Source organism: Alligator sinensis, unplaced genomic scaffold, assembly GCF_000455745.1.
Source record: "Alligator sinensis unplaced genomic scaffold, ASM45574v1 scaffold713_1, whole genome shotgun sequence".
Lineage (NCBI taxonomy): Eukaryota > Metazoa > Chordata > Crocodylia > Alligatoridae > Alligator > Alligator sinensis.
Window position 1 is genome coordinate 412,611 of NW_005842814.1, and position 10,245 is coordinate 422,855.

Below are 10,245 nucleotides of genomic sequence, written 5' to 3' on the forward strand. Positions count from 1 at the left end.
ACATGCATGTGGCATTTATTGGTGACATTATCAGCCACATTGGCCAAAACAAGCCAATTGCCAATAATGTTAATTTTCTTTTTATTGGTGCCAGTACGATATATCGGTGCACCTCTATCAAATACAGTTCTTACTAGTATCAGCTAGTCTGCAAAATGGCAGACAGTCAAGCTAAATCTTCCTCCCCCTTTAGTCAATAAGCTCTTCAGAACTGGGATAGTCTTTTTTCTGTGTTTATGCTGCCAGATTGAGACTTTGAGGTACCATCATAACATAAATATTTACTAATACTGTTACTAGGGGCAATAGGAGTTTTGCCAATTACTTTAACAGGACCTGACACAGATCCTTTTCCTGTAAAAGACAGAAATGTCTGTAGCTTGGTTAAATCCTAGTATAGTATGTACATTCTGGAAAGCTTTTTTTTAAATTTTTTAAATTAAAAGTTGCAAATGCTCCTACTCTTATTTAATATACGTTTGTGATAATACAGCGTGATAATGTATCCATTCTCACTTGGTATCTTTCTACATAATCTGTCAAGATTAATACAAATTTATTCTCAGTACTGTTTACAAAGATCAGTGTGTTTTACAAAAAAGCGGCGGGGGGAGAAAAACTGATTCACAGAGTAACTATTCATTTTAATATGGAAAAGGGCAGAATGTCACAGATAAATATAAAATATAATGTTGCTAATGGAAGACCCTTGAATATGGAGAGTTTAGCTATGGATGTCAAGCATATTTGAGGCGACACTATAAAATGAACCTCTTCTCAGTGAAGCCACTAAGGAATTTCTTTGCATTTACGCATACATTCCAAAGTAAACTAGCACATTGTGATTCAATGCTTTTCCTTTGGCAAGTATTTGGAAAGGGTGCTACCAAAGAGCCTATCCTTTTGGGCATTTTTTGTCAAATAGATCTATAGTTACAGAGCCATTTTGTTTTGGTTTGAAACCTTTTAAGCTTAAATTGAAGCCATGTTATTGTTGCTCCAGAGCAAGTTTTCAAGGAGGGACAGAGCATAAGAAACCCATACTATTGTGGGCTTCTTTGTGTTTCTAAGGCCCCTGCCACATGTTACATATATTACCCAATTAACTTCTCAACCACACAGTAAATTTAGACCAACCACACATGCAAAGACTGGCTACACGTGCAAAGTATTTATCACGCAATTAACTAGTTAATCGTGCAATAAATTTAGATTGGCCACAGGCACAAAGTAATTATCATTCCATAAAAATGTCTATCCAGCTGTAATTTGAACAGGGCCCATACAGTTGTAATTCATCCTGAGCAGAAGGATAGCTATGACTGCTGTCAGTCCCAAAGGGTAACTCTGGAGGTATACGCTCTGACATTTGTCCTCCCCATCTTCTTCCAGGAAACAAGGTGGATTGAGGCAAGTAAAGGAGTATTTCACTGTACCCTGGTCTCCAGAGCCATAATGCCCTCACTGCTTTGAGAGTGCATCTTCTCTTCTAGCATGTGTGTCCTTGAACTTGTGAATTGTGATGGATTTTTACTATGCAATGCAGCATCTGGCTCACCTCTGCTAAACAGAAAATTTAGCCTATCAGTTGGTTATTGTAAGCCTTCCCATGCTCACATCCATCTCCTTCAACTTGGAGTTGATACACTGACAGGTGTTCATTGTGAACACAAACTTGCATATTTTTTCTTCTGGCTTACATTATTTGAATCCCTTGAGGAGAGCAGTCTGGATTTCCCTATAGGCATAACTACCTTGCCTCTGAAAGTCAGGAAATAGTTTTGCTATGTTACTAGAATGCTGCCCTGTTTTTCAGAAATAAAATACTAGATTATGAACTGTCAACTTTTCCTGAAAATATATCAGCAAAAAGTAGCAGTAAATTTTTCTTTTCCCAAGAGATAGTGATAGGGTATTTAATTGGATTGTAACAGTACTCTGACATCCTATAATATCCTTCAAAAGCAGATCTCAGAAAACTGTAACAGCATTAATGAATTAATAAATAACCTCTGCGTTGGATAAGAGTGTCCATGAGCCACAAAAATGGAACCTGAAGCACAGATTGCCAAATTCAGTCATGTACTTGTGCAAGTTGTGTCATAGTTTTATGACAAGTTTTTTTGGTCATAAAAACGATTGTACATACAGTATTGTAGCCAAGTTCCTGCTGCCATCCAGTGGGTGGAAAATGAGTAATAAGTTTTGGCTTCTTGGTGTTTGGCTTCTGTTGCAAACCCACTTAGACACCTACATGTCTCCATTTTGGCATGAAAAGTTCCCTAGGTGTGTAGACAGAGACTTGTATTTGCAAGCAGAAACCATCCAGTTAGGTGCACACAACTTCCACCTGAGGTTTCTTGCCACCTATATTGGTGCTAGGAGGTACTTAAACTGTACCTAAGACCCCAGTATGTCAGGAATTTGCAGTTTCTGCCCAATGCCTGGTAGATATTGACAGCAGTGTGTTCACTATAAAGAGCAGCCCTAAATACTTGGCTGTTTTGCAGAAGGTGGGTGCCACCACTACAGCCCACTGTGTTCAAGAGTGAAAGTTGCTGTTCTGATTGAGCTTTGTTCTGAATTCAGCTTTGTTCTGAACTTAACTTTGTTCTGAATTCAGTACAGGTGTCAGTGCAGCTACATGCCTCCCCTCTGGGCACTCTAGATTCCAAGATAATCAAGGCACCTAATGTGCAGCCTTGAATCGGGTATAAATACAGTGCCACTGGAGCTGCTCTCAGAGCTGCTCTAAAGTGCTTTCTCCTTCCCCCCCCCAACTCCTGGATCACGTGTATAAACACCCCTATTTTTGACCTACACTCACATTGGGAAAAATGAAGTCCCTTTGTGACACTTAGGCCCTGGCAAATATTCAGGTAGAGACACCATGGGACCCAATGTGTGATCCTAACAAGTGCACTTCCTGTGCATGTGCATGGCAGAAGGTGCGATTTTGGGACTGGGAATCAAACGCCAGTGTTGTCATATTGCTGGTGCTTGGGAAGCCCAGGATCTGTCAGGAGTTGGCAGATTTTGCCTAACATCTGGTAGACATGGACAGCAGTGTGTTCACTACAAAGAGCAACCTTGAGCACGTAGCTGTTATGCGAAAAGTGAGTAGTGCTGCCGCAGCCTGCCACAGCCCCGGCACTGGCAAGTAGTAAACCAGTCAGCTGATCCCTGCTCCCAGCCTCAGGGGGGTATTAAAGTCAAGGGCACAGAAAGGGAAGGTGTTCGTCCTACTTCACTAGGGGGCAATGAGAGAGAGCGAGCGAGCTGTGACTTCCATTGATAAGCTCTGAACATGCATAGGACCAACTCCACTTATCATGTGCTTGCCATTTTATGGGGTTTCCTTTTAAGCTTCTTCTGTTCTCAAACATGCAAAATTGTAGTAGAGATATTTGACTGTTTATTACCTGTTGCATGCTTCACTACTTTGGGATTATTGCTTAATTAAACCTTCAATTTGCCTGATGTTTTCTTAATGTGCTTTAGAGGGGATACATTCCTGTCTTCATTTAAATTTAATTCTTGTTTTATTTGCATTGCTCCTTCCCCTCTTCTGGTTGCCTTTATTCTTTTGATGCAGATTATTCAGGCATGTTCAGGGGCAGTTCCGGGGGGGTGGAGTGGCACAGTCGCACACCCTCTTCCACAATATATCTCACATGGTTGCATGGCTGGAGCCTTGGGCTAGAGTGGGAAACCTGAGGGGACTGAGCAGGGAGCAGATGAGGAAGAGGGGAACCACTGGCTCCTACTGCTGTGTACCCAGCTAGTCCGGGGTGGGAGGAAGCTCCTGGACAGCTCCTGTATCATTCCAACCAGAGGCTGCAGGGAGCAGCTGTGCAGGGTGCCAGGTTTGACACACATCCTTGTTCCTTCCTTCTCCAGTTCATTTACCCTGGGGCTCTAGCTACAGGGAGCAGGTGTGCAGGTTGCCAGGCTTAGCTAGGGACAGCGGTGGCAGGTGTATAAAGACGAGTGAAAGCTCAGAGTTGGCAATTTGAGGGATATTTTGAATCTAACAAGGTATTCCTTGTGTCTAAAATGCTTGAGAATCACTTGTGTAAGTATTGAATGAATTCAGTGGATGGCCTGTAAAAATGCAACCACCCAAAGAAAGAATGGAGCACAGGATAATCGAGTACCTGACAGAGTTGAGGAAGTAGGACTGAATTATGGTACTGGAGAATCAAGGTAAAGAAGAGGCTTCCAATGTGTAAATCCTGTAAAGGAGGAGATATTGTACCTTGCACTAGCACAGCCAGTACTTCCCTTCAGTAACTAACCTGCTGGCCTTTGAGTTATGGACACAAAAGCCCAGCCTGTATTGGACACACCTCCTTTGGTAAAATACCCTTTGGAGACAGAGCAACGCTTCCTTTTTCTCCTATGTGGAAAGCAGCAGAGTTATGGATCCCTGCTGTCTGGGTTCAAAGGGGTTTCTGCATTCACTTTTCTGCCCCTTTCCACCCCACCATGGAAGCAGTCATAATTTAGCCCTTGATGTTTGAGATCCTCAGGCAAAAATGTCTTTTATCTACACTGGAAATGAAAATACAGTGCTTCCAAAATAAATTGGTAAGTGCCGCAAGTTTACCATTTTACAATGTTCAGAGTCTCATGTAGGAGGTGCTTTCTCTATTATCATGCTAGTAGCAGCACAACTGGGATAAAAGTTACTGGGACTGAGTTAAAAATATGCCCAGCACTGCTGCCACTGTAGGGCATTTGTACACATGCTTGCACCGCAGCGCCAGGCGCTTTTAAAAGTTCCTGGCACTGTGGCACATACAGTTGTATAAGTGGCAAAATGCACATCAGCACTAAGAAAATGGTGGTGGCATGCTTTTGAACTAAAACATGTCAAAACTGTTTTAGTTCAAAAGTGGACTGCCACCATTTTCTGTGTGCTGACACGGATATTGCTGCTTATACAACTGCACGCGATGCAGTCCAGTGCACGTCAGCTCATGTGCAGAGCAGACTCAATTAATGAAGTCTGCTCCAATGTGCTAGATTTCTGGTGAGTTGCAGCACGAAAATTATATGTATATAAATGCCCATAGTGCCCTCCCCAGGTAAAACATGTCTGCCTTTACAGAGAGGGGAGGGGGAGATGGGAATTTCTTCCTGGGCACAAAAGATACCCAAGGAGCCAATTTTCATACAGTGCAGGATGTACGCAGCCTTTTTACCACCTTATCTCAAATCCTTCTGCTCCTCACCATATAAGTTCTGCTACCAATGTTACTTTTGTGATAATTTCTGCAGATGCAGGAAAAGGGGTGTTGACCCTGAGATCACAAAACAGAAATGGTTATCTTTAAGGAAGAACTTTTCTAAGAGAAGCACAAATCTTGATGCTGTGATGCTCAGCTTGTGTTTGGCTTATGATACAAAAATATTACAGCCTAGAAATTGATGGGCTGGGTTTCCACAAAGGAGAAATATTTAATCATCAATCAACAAACATTTCACATCTAAAAATCAGTTTCAGTTTATATAAAACAAGCAACCAGGAACTGTCTACTCTTAACACACACTGACCTCTGAGGGCGATGACTATTTTAAATGGCTACTGGAGAATATCTTATATTCTGTAACAAATGCTTTTTAGCTGTTGACTTCACCTCCTGTTCCTCATTTCCCTGTTTCTGAACGTTAGCAAATATCCATTTCACTGCCATTAGGTAGCATGACTCTAAAATTCTACTAAAATGTTGTTTAAATTATGTGACTTGCATTATTATTTTCTGGTTGACTTAAGAGCTTTATTAAAATATTAAATTGCTTTTAGCAGCGTCATTTATTTAGAAAATATTTTGAGTGAAGGGTTCAAGGATTTCTTATTCAAAACAGAGGTTAGCTGCTTTGAAAGATCATTTCCATTTGAAGTCGCACATTCATTCTTAACAATGAAGAAAATAACATTTACTATGGGGATTTGTTACCGTCATAGAGGACTAGGAACTGATGTTGTGTGGCCCTCAGTCCTGCTCAGAGTTGTTTTGCCTACTTCAGGAATACATTTTAATAAACCAAAATGAAATGATTTGGGGAAAACATACCTGATCATTGTACTTTGTATTTATGCATTAACTTGATCTAAATATGACTTTATAGATTTACAGCTGGAGTCTGAAGAGATGGTATCAATAGAGAAAAATAAGTTGGGAATCAGTGATGGGAAGGGTATCCTCAGTATGCAAATTTAGACAGAAAAGGCTGTTTGAAACTGATAGCACGCTTTCCTAGATTCTGAATAGTACTTATCTATCCTTGAGAGGAAAGTCCTCCTTTTGAAGTTTTGTGGACTACTTTAGCTTAGCTTAGAAAGCTGCCATAGAGTTTTTCTGCTGATTGGCTAGACATAATTAAGAGCATGATTGTCTATTCATTACTAAAACAGTACTTTCCCCTTCCCCTCCAAAACACAAAAGCAAAAATCCCCTGTTTTTCCCCACCACCAAAATGTAAAAAGATTGACCAGGAACTTGTGTTAGAATCAGAATGTCACATTTCAGGTGAACATACTGGCTACATCTTACTTTAAACCAGTATGTCAACAGGAGCTGAAAATATTACCTCTTTCCTTACAGGAATAGATAATCTCTATGAGAGGGCTCTTCTCATCCGCAAACTCCTCCTGACTTTGCCCAGGTCAGTCCTTATAGTGATGAGGTACCTCTTTGCCTTCCTCAACCAGTAAGTACCGAAGATTCCTATCAAAATACTGTATTTTTATCCCACTTCTTTAGCCGGTATCAAAATTCTTTCTGTTTGTCCATAGTCTATGTGAAGATTATATTGGAGTTTCGTTTAACACAGAACTTGCAACAAAGAAAGGAGAAAAACATTTTCATGCAAACTGAAATTTCATTTCTCCTTAACTGAGCAAGGTTAATAAGACTTACAAAAGTGTTGTCTTGAATGAAGGAATTTGGTCTATTGCTATAAAACAGCAAAAATGAAATACACGCATGTGATCTGCACTGAAAATAAGTTGTGTGATTTAAAAGCAGAGTTTCTGAGAGAGATCCCCATCTCAGGCTTATTTTGCCTTGATGTTGGAAAAAAAAAATGGAGCACACTCAAACACCCCAGTCATCCACCAGTGGTTACTGGATGCAGTGTTCTGGTAGAGCAAATCACAAATAGTATCTTATGTGTCTATCAGGGAATGGTCATGGAGCCACAAGTACCAAAGAACACTAGCCCGTTTTCCTTTGCCATATGGCGATTGGATTTTCAAACTACAAACTAGGGCAGCCGCTGGGAAGTTAGGCTCATCAGGAAAGGAAAAGGGGGAAAAACTGAGAAAGAGTGAAAGCTAGTATGGGAGAAAATTGTTTTACCCCTGCCCTTTCGTTTTTTTCCTAATCCCAGTAGTTTCACTGTATATATACTTGTGCTGGGTGCCACGACTTATGTCATGTTCTCTGTCTGGTGCAGTGCTGCCTGCCTCCTGCAATTTCTGTTTTCTATTTTCCCTTTCTTCACCTTTTCCTTCTTTTCCTATTTTGTTCTTTGCTTATGCTTTCCTGCTCCTTCCTCCTTCAGATAACACCTCACTTGCCTCCCCCACTCTCCAAAATGCAGTTCACCACCCACATTCACTCATCCTTCCATATCATTACATCTCCATTTATGCTGTGGTTCTATCTTACTGCTGCAGACACTTCTTCTGATGTTGTGGATAATACTTCCATCACCTCTTTTGGATTTTGAAGGGTAGCAGTTAAGATGAGAAAACATGCTTTTATTAGGGAGCCTGGTTTGATGATTCCTCTCTTACTACAGTAAACAAGTGCTGAGCATAGGGCCCTTCGTAGGCTAGGTACAGACATTCAAAAAACCCAAGGTGGAATTGATACAAGTCGCATAGTTTTCTGTAAGTGGTGTAGTTTAGATTGGTAGCGAACAGAACACATATTTGCCCTTGGGGACAGCAGGGGGCAAATCTTGGACCAGGTTTCACCATTTTTTAATGAGTCTATATGTGCCAAATTTCTGTTCTGTTATGGGCATAGACTGGTTTCCAATCACTTACACTGGTAAGTGTAATGTCTGTACCTGGTCTTAAGGGTTAATCTGAATTAGCTGCTCAGAGGCCTGGAATCCTGATGCCTCCTTCTACTGCCTGTAGCTCAGGTACTGCTGGAAGTCTTGAGTCTGGAGCATCTCCTATTTCAGTTGGAGTCTCTGCGCACATAGATTATACTTTACCCTGCAGTGCACTATCCATGTTCTGGAAGTGCCTACAGCATAGTTAGCAGCAGCCCGGCTGTTGGTGGAAATTAGTTCCACTAACTTGTGATGACCAGCAGCACCTTGGAATAGCAAAACAAAAGAGAAATTCCTTATAAGAAATGTATAAAAGGAGCCTGGTCAAAGTTTTTTTGAATATTTTGCCTTTTCTGCTAGAAATTGTATACCAGCACTTGTTTCTGGTCAGTTTTTATTTCTTTATTCAGTTTGCTTTTGAGCTAGAAATGGATGCATCTGGTTTTTGCTTCCTGGTTCCAGTGTACCTTTCATACTTGTATCTGTTGGTCTACATAGTCCTCCCTTCCTTCTCTCAACTCCCTGACGTATGTTTGGGGTTGAGTTTATAGATTCATAGATTGTAATGTCGGAAGGGACCACAATGGATCATCATGTCCAACCCCCTGCCCTTGGCAGGAAAGAGGGCCAAGGTCAGATTCCCCAGCCAGGTATCTATCAAGCCTCCTCTTGAAGACCTCCAAGTTAGGTGATAGTACCACCTCTGTTGGAAACCCATTCCAGATTCTGGCCACCCTTACAGTAAAAAAATTCAGTTATATCTTTTAGGACAGCAAGTCCCAAATTCTGACAGACTGCATGCCACTAATTCAAAACGATACAGCCTTAAGTACCACCAACAAATTTTTCATTCACATAGGTAACAGAGTACATATTAAAACAACATCAAAACCTTTAGTAATTATAAAACATTGTTTTATCAGTTACAGTAGCCATATAAAACAGTTGTACATTGGAAAAAAGACAGTGTAAACTTACCCATCCAGAGATGCTTCAGTGGAGGCGTGAGCTTGCTTGATAGAGCACAGTATTCAGATGTCTGGTAGGGGGCTGTGGGTGTGTATGTGGTGTTTGGAGTCTGGGGAGGGGGGGTCTCCGCACACCCTGGCAGGATGCAGGTTACTGTGGGTCAGGAGCTAGGGGCAGCAGCAGGGCTGGGGTGGGCTGTGGCTTGGGAGGTGTGTGTGCGCACGTGCACACTCACTCTCTCTCACACACACACACACACACACACACACACCCACCCCACCAGGTAAGTCTGTGGAGGGGTGGGGGGAAAGGGTCAGGGTCAATCTGCACCCCCTTCCTTCTCCCCAACACACTTACCTGCTGGGTGCTGCTCCACACGCAGTGCTGCATTCCTGGCTGTGTGCAGCAGGCCACGTGCAGCAGGCTGTGGCTGAACTCTGTATGTGTGCAGCCCTTCCCCCCGGCGTACCTCTGCGTACCACTTCCAGGTTGTCTGCGTACCACTGGTGGTACACATACCACAATTTGGGAACTGCTGTTCTGGGATGTAAAAAATAAAATGTCTAATTAAATATCTTTAATATTAAAGTATTAGGTCTGCAGATGTTTTAGCAGGTTGAAAAGTCTCCTGTTAGGGAGACCTTTCTAGGGGCTTGTCCCATTTGTATTCTTTGTCACCAGATAAGTGATTTATCAGACATGCACACAAAGGCCTTAAATATAAAGATTTAAATCCAGGTTCTTTCCCTCCATCCTTTTCCACCTAAGAAACCCAAGCATGATTCTAGCAGCTACACCCTACCCCACCATCAACCCAGTTCTCTCTCCTGAATGTAGCTGTAATAAGAACAAGATGTACCAGCACTAGCAAGAATGGTCCTGTACTCAATTATCCATGTTGAACAGGGTTATAAAAGGTTATACCTCTCATATGCTTGGGGTCATATGCTTTGTAAGTGTCATACTGCTTGCTTCAGATTCAACCTGGCAAAATCTTGGTCCCTCCTCTGCAACTTACTTGCTGTTCCCAACGGTAGTGGAACTGTCTCCCACCTAGCAGAAAAATCTCCATCAGGAAGTTACAGGTGCTTCCTTATGGTACCAGATGATGACTTGTTTTTAGTAAATGAGGGGATCAGGACCCTAGTAAGTATCTTCCCTTCTTTGCCCCTTTCCTTGTTCCTGGATTGAATGTGTAGG

At 41.9% G+C, this 10,245-nt stretch overlaps 1 protein-coding gene across 1 annotated transcript in view; it reads left to right on the forward strand.

Annotated features, from left to right (window-relative positions):
- The window catches only part of SRGAP1 (SLIT-ROBO Rho GTPase activating protein 1), a 112,909-nt gene that overhangs the window by 81,541 nt on the left and 21,123 nt on the right, over positions 1–10,245 (forward strand). Inside the window, exon 14 of the mRNA XM_025191417.1 lies at positions 6,612–6,717. Coding sequence (XP_025047202.1) covers positions 6,612–6,717 — 106 coding nt within the window. The remainder of the gene's footprint in view (positions 1–6,611; positions 6,718–10,245) is intronic.